Source organism: Hibiscus syriacus, unplaced genomic scaffold (genome assembly GCF_006381635.1).
Source record: "Hibiscus syriacus cultivar Baekdansim isolate YM2019G1 unplaced genomic scaffold, ASM638163v2 tig00116964_pilon, whole genome shotgun sequence".
Classification (NCBI taxonomy): Eukaryota; Viridiplantae; Streptophyta; class Magnoliopsida; order Malvales; family Malvaceae; genus Hibiscus; species Hibiscus syriacus.
The window spans coordinates 1984644-2007563 of record NW_024063489.1 but is presented as its reverse complement, the minus strand read 5'-3'; the positions used below and the strand labels follow the sequence as shown (position 1 = coordinate 2007563).

The window sequence follows — 22920 nt, the reverse complement described above, 5'->3', positions numbered from 1 at the left end:
TTAACGCTAATGACACCCCACTTTCAAAACCTGCAAAAGTAAATTAATCTTTGGAGTTCCAACCTCCAACCAACGTCCGCATTGGACCAAATAAGCTATTCGTAATTTACATATAGTAATAAAAACAAATCGGCAACCTTTACAATAGAAAATTGTCGATCATGTGTTGGACTACATCAGCTCCATCAGAATTAAACCAAGAGTTTCTCACCTGAAGAGTATGATGGTAAAACAGAAAGAAAAGGGTGAGAAGGATTGTAACCATCAAGGTCATCTGATTCTACGTCCAAAACAATGATTTGGTAAAGGATACACTTGCCTGAATGGCAAGGTGTGCAAGAAGTCTTTGTTTGCTTCCTTTGAAGTATACATCAACACGTTCCCAGCTCATTTTTGTTAAACCTCTGATCATTTCCTCTGCAATAATTATAAAATGAGTGAAGATTGCGTCAACTGGGAAATGTCTAGCTATTCAATTATTTATCCTCAACTTGTAGCTTTAAAGATGACATGGATGAGGTATTTTGCAGCTTTCCAGCATAAAAAAGAATTTCCATGCTAAGAAAATTGAAAGTAACTAACTTGATTCGATGTAATTCTCGAATACAGATGTGTTTGACATGAGATTTTCAATTTTTTATAAGTTTTTCCATGAACTTGGAGGGTTGGGGAAGATCATATTCTAATACCATGTCCAAAAATGCACCAGTACAGTCTACAAGTGCCAGACATAAATACTTCAAGAAAAATAAGTAGTTTGAGCAACATAGCTTGCAAGGACTTTTTAACTGAAAAAGGTAGAAGAACTGCTTCGGCTATTTCATCCCCTGCTTTCATTTTTTTAAATGTTCCTATGCTCAAAGATTAAAAACAACCAAATCAAGGAAGAAGAATAACTTCTTCCTCTTCTCTTTCTTGCCTTTTCAATTAGCTTATAGGGAAACTAGCAAGCACATGTGATCCTTTACAGAGGAGGATCACTTTCGCCATTTAATCATTTTCAACGACACTCTTCAACTTTGGATTTTACACCTGTAGAACTTCCTTTAACGCTAGACCATAAGCTTTATTCTAGAGACTATAAACTATTGAAAATTGTATGACAAATCGTGGTTAAGTTTTCCAATCCAAATTAGAAGCAAATAAAGAGGCTGACAGATCATAGGGAAAAAAATAAAGAGGCTGACAGAAGAAATAAGATGTCAACAACCCAAAAAAAAAACAGTGAAAGAGGATTAAGACGATCTCCAAAAAATTGTAATAGAAAGTGATTTGATTAGTAATTTATAACATAAAATCAAGAAGCAAACCTTCCATGTTCATCTTCTCAGTTCCATTGATTTTGGCCTCGTAAGGGACTTCATCAAGAGTATCAGTCTTTCCTGTCTCCACATTTACAACGTGTGGGTATTTGTCACCTCTTGGAATATGTTTAATCTGGTATTCAAGAAAAACCCACATTACAATTAACTTTATGGCAAGTGATAAAAGCCAAAAAAAGGGGTGCTTCGTGGTAACCTCTGGAAGCTCATCTCGACGCCTTAAGGAAGAGGTACTCCACCCAACAATATCTAAGAAAGGTGTCAAGTACTTAAACAGACAGAATGGTAGGAATGAGAAACAAGTCCTTTCCTAATGCCAAATTACAGTTAGATCCACTATTTAAATCTTCCTTCAAGAATCAATTAACAGATAAAGCACAACCACAGTATCAACTTATATATATGCAGGATAAAAGGATACGATCAAAACTTGCATTTGCATAAACAACGCGACGCCTGAAGGACTGCAAAGCAGACCTGCAGTTTATAGAAAACATACAGCTATAAGTCCGTAGTTCAGCATTAGCTCTCACATGCTGTAACCAAATCCAGGAAGTGTTGCGAAAGACGGCTATCGGATAGAGCAAAATCGCAACTGATAATTGGAGAAAATAAAAATGAAGATAAAAAGAGACAAAATTTACGTGGAAAACCCCTAAAAATTTAGGGTAAAAACCACGGGTAACGGTAGAAGAATTTCACTATGAGAAAATAGGAATTACAACCTCTCTCGATCTACCAAGGAGAAAACAATGATAATTCTCTCTTGATAGAAAGGAGAAAACAACTCTCAAGAAACTCTCTAAATTCTCTCTAGTATTAGAAGAAAGCTAGAATGCTTTGGGATGGTTTTGAAGCTAAATAAGCTAGGTATTTATAGTTGAATCATAAGGACTAATTTGTAAATACCCTAAAGTCTAGGGGGCTAAAAGTGTAATTTTACCCTTACAAATTTTTCCACAATTGCTGGCTACTTTTTTTTTGGTGCCATTAATTGTGCACTTTCGGTGCCCCCAAGTTTGACAATTAACTTGGACTTTCAACAATCTCCCACTTAAGATTTGATTGGAACAATCATATCTTTACACCATTCTTTCTACCTTATACCATCATGTTGCTTACGTTTCTGACAGGCCACAAGAGGATCGACACCAAGTAAATTTATCGGTATTGATCGCCTTCGTCATGAAATCTGCTATGTTGTCTTTGGTATGAATCTTCTGCATATCTACCGTCCCTTCTTCCACCTTTTCACGAATGAAATGGTATTGAACTCATATGTGCTTTGTCCTTGAATGAAATGATGGATTCCTTGCTAGATGCAAGGCGCTTTGACTGTCACAAAACATAGAAACATACTCTTGATTGTGCCCAAGCTCCTCCAATAGCATCTTCAACCAAATTGCTTCTTTACTGGCTTGTGTAGCTGCTACATATTCTGCCTCTGTTGTGGACGTAGCCACGACTGACTACAATTTTGAAACCCAACTTACAGCTCCACCAGAAATTTTAAACACATATCCTGTAGTAGATTTGCTTTTATCCAAATCCCCTGCATAGTCAGAATCTACATAACCATTGATTAGTAAGTTTGATCCTCCGTAACATAATGCAACATTTGAGGTCCCTTTGATGTATCTCAGGATCCTCTTCACTGTATTCCAATGCTCTTTGCCTGGATTCGCCATGTACCGACTAACCACTCCCACTGCTTGTGCAATGTCTGGTCTTGTGCATATCATAGCGAACATTAAACTTCCCACTGCTGATGCATACGGTACTCGAGACATCTCCATCCTCTCTTCTTCACTGCTAGGACTCATACTGGAGGATAATTTGAAGTTAATAGGAAGAGGGGTAGAAATTGACTTACAATCTTGCATGCTGAATCGTGACAAGATCTTTTTCAAATAATTCTTTTGTGAAAGCCAAATCTTCCTATTACTTCTGTCTCGGTGAATTTGCATCCCTAGAATCTTGTTTGCTGATCCCAAGTCCTTCATTTCAAATTCCCTAGCCAGTTGTGCCTTCAATTCTTCAATATGATCTTTATTGGGTCATGCAACCAACATGTCATCCACATACAACAATATAACAAAATCGTTATCACCAGACCTCTTGAAATAAGCACAAGGGTCTGCATTAAGTCTGTTGTATCCAAGACACATAATGAAGGAATCAAATCTCTTATACCAACACCTCAGCGCATACTTTAGACCGTACAGAGATTTGTTCAACCTACAAACCAAGTTCTTTTTTTCTTTTTCTTCAAAACCTTTAGGTTGGAGCATGTAAATCTCTTCTTCAAGATTTCCATGAAGAAAAGCTGTTTTAACATCTAGTTGCTCTAGATGTAAGTTCAATGTATCACACATTGCCAAAACTACTCGAACTGTTGTTAGTCGAACCACAGGAGAAAATATTTCATTGAAATCAATACCTTCTTTTTGAGCATATCCTTTGACCACCAATCTTGCACGATACCTCTCAACTTGATCGTCACCATTTCGCTTGATTTTGAAGACCCATTTGTTACCAATTGACTTCCTTCCTTGTGGTAATGGCACAAGGTCCCATGTATTATTTTTATGAAGAGCTTCGATTTCCTCTTGCATCGCCATCATCCATAGTGAAGCATCTGAGCTGTTTATTGCCTCTTGGTATGTTGATGGCTCACCGTCCTCTGTTAAAAGGCAGTATGCAATATTACCTTCTATAACATAATCTGAGTGCCAATTGGGACGTCTTCTCACACGATCTGATTGACGAGTTGTTGGAGTTTCAGAACTCTCTGGTTCTTGTTCATCATGTGCTGGTTCTGCTTCAGAAGAATCTCCTTGTTCAACCTCCTTTTCTACATGTATATATGTAGTCTCTGACTTTTCAGCGCTATCATCGTCTTCTTTTCTTTGTAGCTTATCTTCTACAAAGATAACATCCCTGCTGATGATCACTTTGCGGGCAGTGGGATCCCACAAGCGATACCCCTTGACTCCATCAGCATACCCCAAGAATTTGCATTTCCTGGATTTTGGATCCAGCTTTGAGATTTATTGGGAGTTGTACATCACGTACACAATACTTCCAAATACATGGAGGTTTGAATAATCAGCTGGTTTACCAGTCCACGTCTCCATTGGTGTCTTCAGCTCTATTGCAGTTGATGGAGCTCGATTCACCAAATAACAGGCGGTATTGACTGCTTCTGCCCAGAATGATTTTTCTAGGCCTGCATCCCTCAACATTGCTCGTATTCTTTCTAACAAGGTTCTGTTCATCCGCTCTGCCACTCCATTTTGTTGAGGAGTGTCAGTCACTGTGAACTGTCTTTTGATGCCTTCTCTCTTGCAAAAGTCATCAAATTCTTCGCTTGTGTATTCTCCTCCATTATCTGTTCTGAAACACTTGATCTTATTTCCAGAATCAAGTCCACCCGCGCTTTGAAGTTTTTGAAAGTTGCAAACACATCTGACTTCTTCTTAATAGGGTACACCCAACATCTCCTGGAGTAGTCGTCAATAAATGAGACAAAGTATTTTGCTCCGCCTAGGGATGTGACTGGTGCTTGCCATACGTCAGAGTGAACCAATTCTATAACACTTTTGCCTCTAGAATTTGATGTGTTGAATTTCAACCGGTGTTGCTTACTTGTTATAAAATGCTCACACAAAGGAAGTGATACCTTTGTTAAGTTGGGAAGTAGCTTTTGCTCCACAAGGACTTTCATTCCTTGTTCTGACATGTGTCCAAGTTTCTTATGCCATAGAATTGCAGAATTTGAACTACATGAGGCAACAGAGGCTTCTGCTTCTAGCAAAGTCTCTCCCTTCAGCATGTACAAGTTTGCAGCTATCTTTTCGCCTTTCAGCACCACAAGCGTTCCACGGAACACCTTCATGATTCCTTTCTGTGTTTCAATCTTGCTTGCATTATTATCCAACAATCCGTAGGATAATAAATTTTTCTTCAGGCCTTTCACGTGCCGCACATCTCGAACAACTTTAATTGTTCCATCATACATCTTCAATTTGATGGTTCTCACGCCAACGATATCTAAGGCATGATCATTGCAACTATAAACAGATCCTCCTGAGACAGGTTCATAATGATGGAACCATTCTCTTCTTGAGGTCATGTGATATGTTGCTCCTGAATCAATGAGCCATATATCTGCAAATCGTTTTCTTCCTTCCACGGTGGTTGACGCTTCACAGCATAGAGCATCTCCATCATCTGAAGTGTTTGCGGTATTGCCTTGTGGATTGGAGTTTTTATTGAGATTCCAACAATCCTTCTTCAAGTGACCCTTCTTTCCACAGTGGTAGCACTTTAAATTCTTCTTGCTTCTCGACTTCGATCTACCATGTTTGTGACTGCTGCTTTGGCCACGTTCTGTTGATCTCCCTCTCATCGTTGTCAATGCCTCTGCTTGTTGCAGATTTACTTGTCCGTCTTCCTTGTTCTTGTGCCGATTTTCTTCTTGTAGAACAGCAGCTGCAACGTCATCGAAGACTAGACTGGTGACATTATTGTTTGTCAAGTTGATGATGAGTTGATCATACGAATCCGGTAGACTTTGAAGTAGAAGTTCAGCACGTTCTTGTTCTCCTATTTTACAGCTTAAGGATGTAAGCTGAGAAAATAAGGTGTTCAGTGTATTTAAGTGCTCTGTCACTGAAGTAGATTCTGGCATACGGAGAGTGTACAATTTCCTTTTAAGGAAAATTTTATTGTGCAACGATGTGGCCTCGTACAATTTGGTGAGATGATCCCATATCTCCTTAGTTGTCTTCTTCTCCTCGATGCTTGACAATACTTCATCTGCTAATGCTAGATGAAAGTTTGCCATAGCATTTCCGTCCATCTCGTTCCATTTGTTGTCATCTGCAAAATCCACCGGCCTTTCATTGATAGCCGCTAGACACCCGTCTTTTCTCATGATGGCCTTCATCTTCAATTTCCACAGTGAGAAATTTCTCCCATTGAATTTTTCAATATCAAATTTCGTTGTCATAGCTTCTATTACGGATAGCTCCCACTATTTCACTATCGTGAATAGTTCTCTGGAACCTTCAAAGAATGGGTAATACCTTCTTACTTTCTTATGTTGGATGATCCACCTTTTGGTGGCAACCACAAAGACAATAAGCAGATATTACACACTCTAATCTAGCTCTGATACCAATTGTTGCGAAAGACGGCTATCGGATAGAGCAAAATCGTAACTGATAATTTGAGAAAATAAAAATGAAGATAAAAATAGACAAAATTTACGTGGAAAACCCCTAAAAATTTAGGGTAAAAACCACGGGCAACGGTAGAAGAATTTCACTATGAGAAAATAGGAATTACAACCTCTCTCGATCTACCAAGGAGAAAACAATGATAATTCTCTCTTGATAAAAAGGAGAAAACAACTCTCAAGAAACTCTCTAAATTCTCTCTAGTATTGGAAGAAAGCTAGAATGTTTTGGGATGTTTTGAAGCTAAATAAGCTAGGGTATTTATAGTTGAATCATAAGGACTAATTTGTAAATACCCTAAAGTCTAAGGGGCTAAAAGTTTAATTTTACCCTTGCAAATTTTTCCACAATTATTGGCTACTTTTTTTTTGGTGCCATTAATTGTGCACTTTCGGTGCCCCAAGTTTGACAATTAACTTGGACTTTCAACAGGAAGCTCATGAAAACTCACATAAATTTAAGATCTTCACAATCACTGGCCATCCGCAGAAGAATAGGAGGTTTTCCATCTTTTCCATCGGTCAAAAACAAATGTTTCCCAGTTCTACCAAGAAACCATGATGTGCGAGCTGCAACTTTTTCCAGCACATGGGAGCCATGAAACAATGGAACCTTAATAATGCAAGACCACCGAAAGGAAAATATTACCTACCTTTAAGGTAAAAACTAAAAAAAACATGCAAACATACATATGTATTCTTCAATGTATACACTAGAAATCTTACGTCAGAACTTTTTGAAGATTGCTTTTAACTTAATAAATATGCATTCCATCATCAAATATCATGCAAAAGAAAACAAAATGATAACATTTGAAGCATCTTTTTTAGCATTTCTTAACTTATCACATATAAAGAAGCTGGTGAATGAACTACCTGTCTATGCCACCGAGAACCAAGGTGCGGACTTGCGAGAGTTATGAAATTCATTGGCTCTAGTCCAGCAATGTTACCTTTGAGTTTCCCTTCAGGCAATGAATCTCCCAAATGATCATTTGTACAATCTCCAGTTGTCTGAGAATTTTCTTCACTGGGATCTTGTTCAAAAAGCCGTGCAATTGCGTACCTTGCTACAAGGCCACCTAATGAATGACCAACAAAAGAAATCTTCTGAACACTTGGGTGACGGCTTATAACAGATTTAACCTGAAAAACACAACATCATTCTCCTATTGGCAATGGCAACCTTAAATTTGACTTAATAATAATGATTAAGAAAAGGAATAGAGAATAATAATGAACACTTATCTCTCAAATATAGACAGGAGTTTCGCAACATCAGAAAATAATGTGAGTTGTAATTATGAATATACAAACGATGTTCTTTTAACATAAAAGTTTCACAACATACCTCCTCCGCTAACCTGTCGCCCTGTACATCCACACCATCAAATGTCAACATTAAAGAATTGCGCTCACTGCCTGCATTATACGCGAAGTCATTAAACCATCGGTAACTATTTCATCGTGAAAACCTTCCAAAATTCCAAATTATCAATTATTACGAATGGTTTTATAGAGACGAAACCAAATTAAGACATCCAGATGTTGGACTTGGATATATATAATGAGAATAATTAGGTAATCATTTGTTGCCATCATAAAAGAAAAAGTCCAAATTAAGTGCGATAGTGCTCGGTTATCAAATAAAAGATGAGGCTTGCCTACTTATAAGGCCTAATAGGTCTAAAGTCCAAACTCTGAACTATAAATTTGCCTTGAAGTTACTAGTTGATACTACGAATTGTCTTGTACTAGAAAGATATTTTAAAAACTAGAAATGTAATCAGAGTAGTAAATAAACTGAGTTTGAATGAAATATTTCTGTTTATGTTTGTTTATTTATTTTTGAGTTTCATTTGTGTTAGATTCATATCAGTAAGATGTTTAAATATATTTATATATTTTTATTTAAATTATATGTTTGTACGTTTCATGTTCATCACCGACAAAATTAGGATCAAACATTGAAAAAGGTCAAATTACTTAATTTAAAAAATGCAAAGGTGTACTAAGTATTTAAATTCATATTTTACAGACAAAAATAGTTTATGTGACATTTAAACTTATAGGGAGCTAAATTAACATTAGACCGAAAATGGTCAAATCCCTTAGGCCCGTACATTTTTTTAGATATAAAATTGATAAAAATAATTATTAATAAATATATTATAAATAAAATAATAAATACAAATATTTTTAAGTGTATTTTATAATAAAAAAAGTCAATTTTAAATAAACTGATAAACTAATTTATAAAGAATATGATAACTTCTCATTTAACAAATTAATTTTTTGTTTGTACTTATTTAATTTATTAAATAAATATTAAAACGGTTCATGAATATGGATGGATATGAGTCGGGTTGGGTTGGGTCGGGTTTCTAGCTTACCCGACCCAACTCGAAAATTATACACTCTCCTTCTGATTCAAACCCGACCAAAAAATATACATTATCCATCGACCCGAACTCAACCCAAAATAATAATATTTATAAAAATATTATTTTTTTAATAAAAAATAGTGATTTAATTGAAAAAAATAATATATAGAGTGTATTATTACAATTATCACTAAATATATAAAATAAAATTATTTTTTTTCAGGTCAAATTGGATTGGATATTTTTCAGCCCATTCGAACCCGAACCTAATTTTTTTAAAAAAAATTTGACCCAATAAAACTAGATCAAATCAAAACTTATTGAATTTGATTCTAATGCTTTCTTCGTTTAGAGCTCTGCATGACTAGATGTAATAGAGCTTCTTCTTTTTTCATTGTTTTCTGAAAATATACACAATGATAATTAAAATAATTAAATTGATATTAATCAGTTGTCAGTGTAATCGAAGATTAAAATTAAGAAACAAAACTCAAAGAACAAGATAGCTTACAATGAACAATAACATCTTCCGGGTACTTCTTCAAAAACTGCTTTGCTGCAAATCTCCAGTTTTGAGCACTGCACAAATATTAATTCAAAAATCAATCAAGCAGCTTTAAACAAATAATAATAATAATAATAATAATAATAATTCGGGATCAACCTGCCAATGAGGCCATTAACCATGACAACGAGATGAGAAGGATGGTTACGCTCTTCTGAAAACTGGACTTCCATAACAACGCCCCATCCTCGCCAGTTTCCACTTTCAAGCATCCAAATCTAGCAAAACTCGGTGATCTTCTCTTCTTCTTCTGTTTCTTCTGAGACAGCTTCTTGGCCCTGTTTGTATTATTATTCTTGTTTTCATCGTTCATCTCTTTTGCATCGATAATTTCCTTCTCTTGCACTTTTCTAGAATTTCCTCAATTTCCGTCATTGAAGCTAAAAATACAGAGATAAAAGAACAAAACCAAAAAAAGAAAATATATATGGAGAGACAGTAGATAATTAAGCTGGATTTTAAGTGAAGGATGGAAAGAAGGGGGTATTAGATTCCGTTGCTGCGAAATAAAAGGAGTGAATACAAATACTCTGCTGAGTTTTACGAAAGCGACCAACGGGTTGATAGCTGTTTAAATAGTTACGGTTACGGACTTTCTAGATAAAAGCGTCCGTGGGCTCCAGTCTTGCCGTTGTTTTCTGAGTTTCAACGTTTTTGACTAGTTACGAATCGCCGACGCATGACGCCTTCGCCCAGTCTTAAATTGAGATTTAACCATTTTTTCCTCCTCTTTATGAAATGGTTATGGTTTTAGACCGGATATGAATTGAGTGGGATGGATGCGGAATCTTCTTTTCATATTTAACAAAACTATAAAATTTAAAAATCATTTTATTTTCACAATTTACAATATTAAAATTATCTTCGTTTCATTAACATTTTTAATTCTATATGTACAGAGATCTTAAAACGAGTTTATTTTTGATAATATTTTTCTAATATATTTAAATTAAATAAATATTATAATTTTCGATTTAATATGTTGGCCTTTTTTTATATTATTTTCATAGGAGACTTGTAGAACATTGAGAAATCGTGCAAGATGTGCATATCAGGGAAAGATGTTGGGAGCATTGCACACCTATTATTTTGAGAAAAGTATTAAATTTAGTTTAATTTGTTAATAGGAATAGAAAAAAATAAGAAAATTTGCATACCCAAATTTTTTTAAAATAAAGTATTAAAATTTTGAATCTCATTTTTTTATTTCTAGATCCGTACTAGTGTATACGACCACAGAGTCCTTGATTTGCATGTTCTAAATTCTTAGCCCTATACAAGGGTGACTTTAATCGAGATGTCATTATAGACTTAAATAACGTACCGTGTATTTTAATAATTGCATTTGAAACTTTTATAAATTCTTCTCCAATTGATTTTTTTCCGTTCTAATTTTTTGCTTTCCTTCCATAGAAAAATAATAATAATTTCCTTTTCAACGAGCATTAAACGTACATGTACGTAACTTACGATCATGATATACCGAAGTTTATATACGACAGTTTTAATATATGGTTAAGGAAAGACGTTATTGTAAATGTTATTATTTTTTAATATTTCGGTAAAAAAATTATCTAAAACATTATTTTTTTCACCTAAAACATTAATGTTTTTAATTTTCAGTAAAGTGTCCAATATTAATATTTCCGAAAAAAATAATGTTTTAAGTAGTTTTATCGGATATGTTAACAAACCTGTTAAAACATCCAATAATAACATTTCGGTAGAAATAATAATTTTAGTTAATTTTTTACCGGAAATGTTAAAAAATAATAATATTTTCGGTAACGTTTTTCTTAGCCGTATATTAAACTACCGCACGTGAACTTCCCTTTGATATACTTTGGTTTGTTTATGTAAGGTATCATTCTTTTTTTCCTAAAAGGTTGACGTGTACTGATTGGAATGGGGATGAGCATTAGACCCGAATCACTCGATCGGGTTGATTTTTAAAAAATGGGTTTGGGTTGGGTAGGGTCGGATTTGGATTTAGGGTAAAAAATAACGACCCGGCCCGGAAAAATAAATTTTACTTATATGTTTAGAATAATTACAATAATACCCTCTATATATTATTTTTTTCAATTAAGTCACTGTTTTTATTGAATAAAAATATTTTTTTTTTATTTGGGTCGGTCCGATCGGGTTCGAATTTTCTCTCAAAAAATTGGGTTGGGTAGAAGGTATATATTTTTTGGTCGGATCGAATCGAATGAATGATATAAAATTTTCGGGTCGGATCGGATTGGCCCAAACCGACCCGTGATCATCCTAGATTGGAAGGGAAAAATATAATAATAACATGTAAAACATTTGGTTGTACTTATTGGAAAATTGTATATATTGTACAAAATATTAATTACTTTATATAAATATTATTTTAAAAATGGCAGGATCAAGACTCTTCAAAGAATTACCAAAATATATGAGAATCTTTCAACCGTGTTATCTTTTTCTCTCAACTTTATAAAATTCTATTCCACCTAGTTGTTTATACAATTCAAAAGAATAGTATTGTAAAAGCAAATAACTAAATTATTCTACCAATAAAATATCAATAACAACTTTATGATTCCTCTAGAAATTAAATGGCTGTTGTGGACATTGCAAATTGTCAAATTTGATTCATGACCACTTTACATGAGGAAATTCAAATTTAATAAACTTTTAATATTTTTTACTTATAAAATATTAAATAATATAAATATTTAATTTTATAATTATCGAATTAGCTTAATTCATCGATATGGCATTTTGTATTATCACTTCTTCATTATGATTATAGCTATAAATTCATTCATTCATTCATTCATACATACATACATACATACATATATATATATATATATATATATATATATTATTTTAACTCAATTTAGAATTTAAAATTAATGAATTAGAATAAGAAATCAAACTAAAATTATTACTATTATTAATTAATTTGATGTTGAATTAATTCATCATATAAAATATATGTATTTAAAATCAATCTAAATACAGTACTATTGTTGAAACTCGTTGACCCAATCCATAAAACAATGTGATGGTAATTGCAAAGCCTCATGGGCACATCAATTGATCCATAGCCATAGGCCTTATTAACTTTTAAAGGCCGAGGAAACGACAAGTGCTCACGTGCCGGTCACTCGCTAAGAGCCGAGCTCATGTAACAGTGGAAACAGAGCTTAAGGTGAAACTAGTCTCAACAACGAAAAAGTTCTGCAACTCCATGTTTGAATTATTTCATTCATTGATTAATTTAAAACTCTATCTTCCATAACGCATTACTTCGTTTCTGACTCAGCTTCAGCATTCTTTAATCAACTTATAGAACTCTAGATGTTTCTCCTCTCCATTTTTTTGCATGCCAAATGGAACCTTTCCAAATTCAGCTCCATTTCACAGTTTTTCATGGGGATCTTTTTTTTCTCCCTCCTTTTCCATGTTTTCCTTTTGGTTTTGCATTGGGGTTTCCCGGTAGAATCTGCTTATCTTCCAAATTTACAGGCATTTGAGACAAACCCATCACTTCACGTCATCAATCAGGTATTACTCCCGTTTCCCATAATTCCATGCTTGTTACTCGACCGTTTAATATAGTGATCATCTAGCTGGTAATCCTTACTATTGGATACTTAAGAAAGTCGTTAAGTGTGTTTAGAGCAATGTCAAAATGCCAATACACAAAAAATCATAAAATCCTTAAGCATTTTCTTTTTTATGGTAGGAAACCACGTCGATTATACTATAATGCATATAGAGAATTCTTCAGTTACTCCATCCTTACCTATATAATACTACTTAAGCTGAAGAAGCGAGGGACTTATGGCATGCTTCTTGCATATATGTTTGTGGGGTATTTGCTTCTGATTGATAGTTTCCTCTGCGTGCATAAAGAGTAAAAGAGCAGGCCATCATGCCAACGGAAGCAATAACATCATTCTAAATCCTACATTTGAGGATGGCCCTAGTAATTGGTCTGGCAAGGGCTGCGATATTCTTCTTCATGAATCAATGGGAGATGGAAAAGTCCTTCCTCTATATTCAAAGTTCTTTGCCTCTGCTACAAATCGTACACGGAGCTGGAATGGAATCGAGCAGGAGATCACAGGTCGAGTGCAGCCAAATCTTGCTTATGAGGTCACGGTGGTTGTTCGGATATATGGTGGCAATATCACCAATGCTAATATACAGACCACATTATGGGTTCAGAATCCAGATATTCATGAGCAATACATTAAAATAGCTATGTATGTGTCTTTTGCTCTCTTGTATTGTATTGCGTTCTAGTATGTACTTGCCACTACTCATGCATCTTCCGTGGACAATTTTAAAGCATTATGTGATTGGCTTTTACAAGAATTTATAACGTTTTTTGGGTACGTTATATCATGCCATGCGTCCATTCGTCTGTGTTTTCTGTTTAGCTTTTATCATTTGAGATATATATCATATATGAATTTCATCATATGGTATTTCAATTGTCACTATTTTTTACAGTTCCTCAAATTTCTAATACAAAATTAGTTTGTTCTGAAGTGTACAGGCTACAGACAAAGACTGGGTGCAGTTACAGGGGAAATTTCTCCTTAATGGTTCCCCTTTAAGAGTAATTATATTTGTGGAAGGTCCTCCTCTTGGAACTGATATTCTTTTTAATAGTTTGGTTGTAAAGCATGCTGAGAAGGTTCCTCATTCACTTCGACCATTCATGAAGGTTTGTAAACAAGTAGCTGAGACATCTTAAGTCTTTTGATAGTCTTACATGTATAAATATATGAGACACTGATACACAGGTGATATTTACATAATATTGTGATATTTGTAATTTTATTTGCACGTTGTTTAAATTTTAAATCTGGTTTTTAATTACTGTAAGGTTTTTCTCTCTGGGTTTTTGTAGAATGAAGCTTTTGGAGTGAATATAATTGACAACAGCAATCTTGATGATGGCATCAATGGATGGTTTCCTCTTGGCAATTTCTCTTTAAGCATGGAATTTGGTTCACCAATTGAACTCCCTCCAATTGCAAGGAACTCCCTTGGATTTCAGGAGTGTCTAAGCGGACGGTACATACGTGTAACAAATCGTGCAGAGACTTGGATGGGTCCTGCGCAGATGATCAGTGGCAAACTGAAACTCTACTTGACTTATCAAGTGTCTGCTTGGGTCAAATTGGTTCTGGATCTGCTAGTCCTCAGATTGTCAATGTTGCTCTTAGTGTCGATGGGAATTGGGTCAATGGAGGCCAGGTTGAGTTTAACGATGAAAGTTGGCATGAGGTTGGGGGATCATTTAGAATAGACAAGCAACCATCTAATGTTATGGTCTACATACAAGGTCCTGCAGCTGGTGTTGACTTAATGGTTGCTGGACTCTGGATTTTCCCTGTTGATCTAAAGGCAAGGTTTAAACTTTTGAAAAAACAAACTGATAAGGTAATTGCAACCTCATCTTCATGGTTATTAATCAAAGTGGGTACAAGTTGAAAAGCTATTTTCAATATGCTGGTCTGGAGAGTATTAGAATATGCCCCAAGTTTCATTGATTGCCTTCTGCTAAGCTTAATCAATTTGATTGTTTTTAGACAAAAAATTTTGGGGTATCAATTAGATGTGACATGTCAATAAAATTTCTTAGTTCTAGTTCATCCTTTATGAATCTGTCCAGTATTTAGAACATTACATAAAAGTAATTTTTTTACACTTATGCTTTAGTTCTTTTTACATTTTTATGTTCTTCATCAATTGGTTTAGAAATTGATAATGTGATTGAAGATGTGGCATCATGTACCTTATTCATATTGATTACATGCAAACATTACATTGTTAATTATCTTGAATATCACATCTAATAACAAACTATAATGTCAACGGAATATCACAAACTCATTTTTATATGCATTGCAGATACGTAAGCGTGATCTTATACTAAAGTTCTCCAGCTCAGAGGCCATCAATGCCAGTGGTGCCTTCGTGCAAGTCAAACAAATACAGAACTCTTTCCCTTTTGGCTCATGCATAACAAGAAGCAGCATAGATAATGAGGGCTTAGTTCAGTTCTTAGTTAAAAATTTCATTTGGGTTGTGTTTGGAAATGAATTAAAGTGGTCCTGGACTGAGCCACAACAAGATAACTTTAACTACAAGGATGCCGATGAGCTTTTGGAATTCTGTAAGAATCACAGCTTGGAAATTCGAGGTCACTGCATCTTCTGGGAGGTGGAATATGCTATACAACCATGGGTCCAAGGGCTTAACAAGAGTGGTTTAATTACTGCCGTTCAAAACCGTCTAACAGACCTTCTCACGCGTTACAAGGGAAATTTTCGGCACTATGACGTTGATAATGAAATGCTGCATGGATCTTTTTATAAAGATCGGTTGGGTAAAAATATCCAAGCAACCATGTTCAAAATATCTCATCAACTGGACTCATCTGCTACTCTTTTTGTTAATGATTATCACATCGAGGATGGATCTGATGTCCGATCATCACCAGAGGAGTATATACGCCAAATTCTTGATCTACAACATCAAGGTGCTCCTGTAGGGGCATTGGAATTCAAGGGCACATTGACAATCCAGTGGGGCCGATTGTTAGTTCTGCCCTAGATAAGTTGGGAACTCTCGGTCTTCCAATCTGGTTTACAGAACTCGATGTGTCATCCGCCAATGAGTTTATTAGAGCTGACGATTTGGAAGTAATGCTGCGTGAAGCATTTGCTCATCCTTCAGTGGAAGGCATAATGTTATGGGGATTTTGGGAGCTTTACATGTCCAGGGAAAACGCACATCTGGTGAATGTAGAAGGTAAGATCAATGCTGCCAGTAAGAGGTATCTTGCTCTTAAGGAAGAATGGTTGTCTCATGCTCGTGGTTATATCGATGCACAAGGAGAATTTAGATTTCGAGGCTTTTACGGAACACACAACATAGAAATCAATTCACCTACCACAAAGATCAACGGAACTTTTGTTGTTGACAAGGGAGAGTCGCCTTTGGCGATTACAATTGACTTATAGTTTCTACTTGTCTGTCCACCTAATAGGTCAAGAGTCAGAAATCTCACCAACCGAACATTTATCTCGAAACAAAGAGAAAGGTTCTTTGTTACTAGGAACACGCCATTCCAAACCCAAAGTTCATTCAATGAAGTAATAATTTCAAAAATAATATCCTATGAACAATGAATGCATTTCGGAAAACTGGGAATCTGAAGGATAAATAAGCAACAAAAAGAACAGTCTTTTACTTCATTTAATCCTTTTGTTAACAATGTTATTTAGCTTGTAATAATATGGTGATTTTTGTCCCCTATTAATTTAGAGTGGTGTAGCCTAGGATTTGAAGTGAAATTAGAGGAGGACGTGTAAGGTTTTTACAGCAAAGTTAAAAACCCCTCCTGCCTAACTTTGCAAAGAATCAATACTGCCTTGAAATCTAAGATTCATGAAACAAGCTCTAATAATAAGCATTAAAATCCATGAACAGATTCCCCACTTCTAAACCTTCTATTCCAATTCAAGCATTGACAATGCTCATTGGGAGGTTAACTCTATCTGCAAGAAAAAGCAACGGGGAATTCAATCCCAATCAAAATCATTCCTTGTTTAGAAAAACAAAGAAAATGACAGGGAAACGGGGCAAAGATAGAGGTTATATTGTGATTGGAAGGTAAGAGATCGTTTTGTATGGATTAAACCTCGACAAAAGCGAAGTGGGTCAGACTGTTGAGCCATTTTTTGTATCTTGAAGAGTGGAAAGGTTTGAGTGGTTGATTGGGTTAATCAGGTCCCGCGCTTTTCTTGAACTCCACTTTCAGAACGGGGCAAAGATAAAGGCTCGCGTGCCCCTTATAAATGATGAGGCTCTCCATTTGCTGCTTCACGAGTCGAAAGCATAAGCGTCCTCCTCAGGTACTGTAATTATCTTTTTGCTTTGTTTCCTCAAGATAACCTGAGGGTTTTTTTATTGTCATTTCGTTTTGTTTTTGTGTTTGTTCTTAGAGATCGAAAAGGAAATATGGAGAGCCTACATTTAGTCTGACAATGGCAACCTTGAGATTTGAGCTTCGCTTTTTCACTCTATAGAATATTTAATTATATTTCCAAATTCCCACCTCAATTGGGGTTTCCTTTTTTGGCTCGATGTATATCTATTTTCATTTTATTCTCCTTAATTTTGGCTGTTTCTGTTTATCATCACATTTAGATTTCATGCTCGTGTTATTTTCATCTTTCACTGAATATTTTGTCTACATACCGCTTTCTTGATAATTGTTGTTTTTAAGCTTAACCCAAAAGAAATTTCGTGGTTGTTTCTTTTCCTAACAGAACTTCAACCAAAAGATGACCCATCCAAGCGACAATAGAGCATCTAATATCATAGTAAATCATGACTTCTCCAATGGACTCGACTCTTGGCATCCTAATTGCTGCGAGGCCTTTGTAGTATCAGCTGAGTCTAGAAATCAAATTGGATTGTCACGAAAGTCGGGTGGTAATTATGCAGTTGTCAAAAATCGGACAGAACACTGGCAGGGCCTGGAGCAAGATGTCACAAGCAGAATTTCACCAGGATGTACATACTTTGTTTCTGCTTGTGTTGGAGTATCTGAGCCTCTTTCGGGGTTTACCAATGTCATGGCAACATTGAAGCTAGAAAATCATGGTTCAGCGACTAGCTATTTATTCATTGGAAAGTAATGATCTTTATTTTTATTGCCTTGCATTTCTTTATAAGTAAACTTAATACGTAAGTTTTTGTTAATGTCATTTGTCGCTGCAGAACCTCCATGTCAAAGGGGAAGTGGGAAACCGTAGAAGGTACATTCTCGTTATCAAGCGTACCTAAACGGGTTATATTTTATTTGGAAGGGCCGCCTCCTGGTGTTGAGCTTCTAATTGATTCAGTGGTAACATTTCCTTACAGCACTTCATCCTTTTCTTCATTTTTGTAATTCCAAGAAAGTCTATGATTGCCCAACTGACTATTATTCTTTTCATGACCGAACTTCAACCAAAAGATGATCCATCCAAGTGCCAATTCAGCTGCTAATATCGTAGTGAATCATGATTTTTCCAACGGACTGTACTCTTGGTATCCCAATTGCTGCAATGCCATTGTAGTATCAGCTGAGTCTAACCCAATGGGATTGTCACCAAAGTCAGGTGGTAACTACGCAGTTGTCAAAGATCGCACAGAACACTGGCAGGGTCTGGAGCAAGATATCGCAAGCAGAATTTCCCCGGGTGTTACATACTCGGTTTCTGCTCGTGTTGCAGTACCGGGGCCTCTTTCAGTGTGTACAGATGTCATGGCAACTTTGAAGCTAGTAAACCTTGGTTCAGCACCTAGCTATCTGTTCATCGCAAAGTAATGATCTTTATTTTTCTTGCATCACATTTCTCTGAATCAAAACTTAACAAGGAAGTTTTTGTTAATGGCTTTTGTCGTTGCAGAACCTCTGTGTCAAAGGGGAAATGGGAAATGGTGGAAGGTACATTCTCATTATCAACCGTGCCTAAAAGGGTTATATTTTATTTGGAAGGGCCTCCTCCCGGTGTTGAGCTGCTTATTGATTCAGTGGTTATTAGCTGTTCCAGTTCAAGCAAGTCAGAGGTAACATTGCCTTACAACACTTTATCCTTTTCTTTTTCTTAACTGAATATTATATCATGTTCATTTTCATAATGCCAAAAACATTTACAAGTAGCCGGCTGATGTTTGGTCTGTCATAGAGTGCTAAATTTTTGTTTCTGCTGACTAGATTTTAATATCTAGCAGTCTCAACTACCCAAAAGAAAGTACATCAATTGTTTAATTTTCATTTGTTAACTCCACCCCCTTCTGGCAAAGGTGAAAAACAAAAGGAGAGAAACCTGTTTCTGTCGTCTTATAGTGGTTTTTTTTTGTCTCTTTGGCATCCTCTTTGTTTTGAAAGAGTACAAGCGAAAGATTCAATATTGCTGGAGACGAGATCATCATAAATCCTCAATTTGTAGATGGTCTTAGTAACTGGTCTGGAAGAGGCTGCAAGGTTGTTTTGCATGATTCTATGGCAGATGGGAAGATAGTCCCGCAAACTGGAAAAGTTTTTGCATCTGCAACAGAGCGCACTCAGAGCTGGAATGGAATTCAGCAGGAAATCACTGGAAGACTGCAACGTAAACTTGCTTATAATGTAATGGCTGTTGTACGAATTTATGGTAACAATGTCACGAGTGCTACTGTACAAGCCACTTTATGGGTCCAAACACCAGATCGCCGCGAACAGTACATTGGAATAGCCAAGTAAGTACTTTTATTTGTTTTACTGTCCTTAGAACTATTGTTTTTTCCACTTGGAATCTCTGAGCATTTACACATTAGTTTTCATTTGATTTATTTGACTTGTTAAGATCACATATGTTCCTTCGGTGCTGAGGTCTTGATCCTTTCTTTTCATATAAAAGAGTGCAGGCAACCGACAAGGATTGGGTGCAATTGCAGGGAAAGTTCCTACTAAATGGTTCCCAATCAAGAGTGGTCATCTATTTAGAAGGCCCACCTCCAGGCACGGACATTCTTGTCAATGTCTTAAGCATAAAACATGCCGAGAAGATCCCTCCTTCACCACCCCCAGTTATTGAGGTGAGATGAATAATTTCAGTTCAGAACTTTGTGTTGTTTTTCAGATACTTTAGAGAAGATATCGGATGCTTAGATTCGATGCATGCTTTCTGCAAAAAGACCCTCATTGATATAAGCATTCACTTTTTAATAATAGAATCCACATACTGAAGTCGATATAGTTAAAAATAACCAAGTGATGATTTCTTGATGTGTTTTTACTCTTTCTTTTCGTAGAATCCTGATTATGGAGTTAATATAATTACAAATAGTCAACTAAGTGATGGCACGAATGGATGGTTTCCTCTTGGTAACTGCAATTTGAGTGTTGCATTAGGCTCACCGCATATACTTCCTCCAATGGCTAGAGCTTCCCTTGGTGTCTATGAACCTTTAAGTGGCCGCTACATCCTGGTGACAAAGCGTACACAAACTTGGATGGGGCCAGCTCAGATGATCACTGATAAACTGAAACTTTTCTTGACATACCAAGTGTCTGCTTGGGTTCAAATTGGTTCCGGAGCAAGTGGTCCTCAAAATGTGAACGTTGCACTTTCTGTGGATGGCCAGTGGGTCAATGGTGGACAAGTTGAGATTAAAGATGGTAGATGGCATGAAATTGGTGGTTCGTTTAGAATTGAGAAGCAACCATCCAAGGTTATGGTTTATATCCAGGGTCCAGCCGCAGGTCTTGATTTAATGGTTGCCGGACTTCAGATTTTCCCTGTCGATCGCGTGGACAGGTTTAAACATTTGGCTAGGCAAACTGATATGGTAAAATCTAGTTGTGCTTTCAGTAGTATTTCTCTAGAATTCTGATTTACTGATTTCCATTTCTCTTTTACTTAGTTTCATGTTATATTTTTAAGCATCGTCGAACTTATCCATGTGGGGGTCCTCATTGGTATATGCATTTTGAACTGCTTAGTGCTTAGTCCTAATTGAAATGGCACGAAAATTGGTTGGTTTCTCTGTTAATTAACTAGATAAGGCATTTCCCTTCAAACTGGTGTCCTCGTTTTTCTCTAAGCCTCGTGTATTCCTAGTTCTTCTCACTCGTAAGCCTTTTTGTTTGTCTCCTGTAGACTCGAAAGCGTGATGTCATCCTCCAATTCTCAGGATCCAGTTCAAGCAGTTTGTTTGGAACTTCTGTGAAAGTCACACAAACACAAAATAGCTTCCCTATAGGGTCTTGCATTAACAGAACCAATATAGATAATGAAGATTTTGTTGATTTCTTTCTGAAAAACTTCAACTGGGCGGTTTTTGGAAATGAATTGAAGTGGTATTGGACAGAACCACAACGAGGAAATTTCAACTACAAAGATGCTGATGATATGTTGGCTTTCTGCCAAGACCATAAAATAGAAACCCGAGGTCATTGTATTTTCTGGGAAGTACAGTCCACAGTCCAGCAATGGATTCAAGCATTGAACAAAAAGGACTTGATGACTGCTGTTCAGAACCGTCTAACAGGCCTTCTCACACGTTACAAGGGAAAGTTCAGACACTATGATGTGAACAACGAGATGTTGCATGGGTCATTTTATCAAGACCGGTTGGGCAAAGATATACGTGCATACATGTTTAAGACTGCAAATCAGCTTGATCCATCTGCCACCTTATTTGTGAATGATTATCATGTTGAAGATGGATGTGACACCAGATCATATCCCGAAAAGTATATCGAACAAATTCTTGATTTCCAGCAGCAAGGTGCCCCTGTTGGAGGAATCGGAATTCAAGGACATATTGATAATCCAGTAGGACCCATTGTGAGTGATGCCCTGGATAAGTTAGGTGTTCTTGGTCTTCCTATCTGGTTCACAGAGCTCGATGTGTCCTCCGTCAACGAACACGTTAGAGGGGAGGATTTGGAAGTTATGCTTCGAGAAGCTTTTGCACATCCTGCCGTAGAGGGTGTAATGCTGTGGGGATTTTGGGAATTGTTCATGAGCCGGGACAATGCACATTTGGTTGATGCAGAAGGTGAGATCAATGAAACTGGTAAGATATTTCTTGCTCTTAAACAAGAGTGGTTGTCTCATGCTCACGGACGTATCGATATTCAAGGACAGTTCGAATTCAGAGGCTTCCATGGGACATATGTTGTGGAAATCGAAACCGAATCTGACAAGGTTTCGAAAACATTTGTTGTCGACAAGGGTGACTCCCCACTGGTTGTGTCTATAGATCTGTAAATTCTCTTTGGCTGCTATAGACCTAACAAATGAGGTAACGTTAGCATCCTTCACTTCATGGATCATCCAATATTGTTTATGTAAAGCCAAAAATATGCGTCATCATCGAAAATCTTGTTATTAAGAATATCAATTACATGGGTGTCATGTCCAATGTAACATACAGGTAAAAGAAATAAAAGTGTTTCTCATTTTCTTCTCTGTTTCTATTTAACTGGGGAAAGAAAACTAGAATATACATAATTCCAAAATGTGGTCCAAGCCTAACACACTTTAATTTTATTAGTTTGAGATCAAATCGTAGAAAGGAATTGATCAGGTAAACAGTGAAACAACAGACTGACTCAGCCCAGTCCTTTTCCAGTATGCTGACTACATGTATATCCCCCTCGAGAAACTTTCATTATCATCAGCCAATGAAATACAAGTATAATCAACCTGCTTCACCTTTTTGTCTCCCAGAATCAGAAATTAGGCAGCTGAAAGAAAGACTGACTCAGCCCAATCCTTCCACTGTGCAAAAAGGCCGGGTCCAGGAAGAGTTTCAAGCCAGAATTAGCATATACAGTTCAGACAAGACCCAAAGGTTCAG

The 22920-nt window shown here is 36.3% G+C and overlaps 2 protein-coding genes and 1 pseudogene across 3 annotated transcripts; 2 read left to right on the top strand and 1 right to left on the bottom strand.

Annotated features, from left to right (window-relative positions):
• Positions 1 to 111: 111 nt before the first annotated feature.
• On the bottom strand, positions 112 to 10041 carry LOC120191091 (putative lipase ROG1). The gene is given in 11 exon segments (XM_039194092.1): positions 112 to 211; positions 320 to 417; positions 1311 to 1437; positions 1519 to 1571; positions 1744 to 1799; positions 7017 to 7177; positions 7441 to 7710; positions 7916 to 7986; positions 9460 to 9527; positions 9613 to 9694; positions 9697 to 10041. Coding segments are annotated over 11 exon segments (1188 nt in total). The 5' UTR covers positions 9827 to 10041; the 3' UTR covers positions 112 to 139.
• Positions 10042 to 12924: 2883 nt separating this feature from the next.
• Positions 12925 to 16583, top strand: LOC120190938 (annotated as a pseudogene).
• Positions 16584 to 17852: 1269 nt separating this feature from the next.
• LOC120190830 (endo-1,4-beta-xylanase 1-like) lies at positions 17853 to 22489 on the top strand. 2 transcript variants are annotated; one of them, XM_039193863.1, is made up of 8 exons: positions 17853 to 18217; positions 18304 to 18430; positions 18542 to 18891; positions 18978 to 19137; positions 19460 to 19809; positions 19971 to 20148; positions 20365 to 20901; positions 21213 to 22489. In XM_039193863.1, the coding sequence occupies exons 1-8, from the start codon at positions 17865 to 17867 to the stop codon at positions 22326 to 22328; spliced, it is 3171 nt and encodes a 1056-aa protein (XP_039049794.1). In that variant the 5' UTR covers positions 17853 to 17864; the 3' UTR covers positions 22329 to 22489. The 2 variants fall into 2 exon arrangements, with proteins under 2 accessions (XP_039049794.1, XP_039049795.1); XM_039193864.1 differs by lacking the exons at positions 18304 to 18430; positions 18542 to 18891.
• Positions 22490 to 22920: the final 431 nt, after the last annotated feature.

Coding starts and splice junctions, on each gene's coding strand:
- LOC120190830 (XM_039193863.1), top strand. CDS start 17,865: ATGACCCATCCAAGCGACAATAGAGCATCTAATATCATAGTAAATCAT. Junction 18,892..18,977: donor AGCTATCTGTTCATCGCAAA/GTAATGATCTTT, acceptor TTGTCGTTGCAG/AACCTCTGTGTCAAAGGGGA. Junction 19,810..19,970: donor CAGTACATTGGAATAGCCAA/GTAAGTACTTTT, acceptor TTCATATAAAAG/AGTGCAGGCAACCGACAAGG.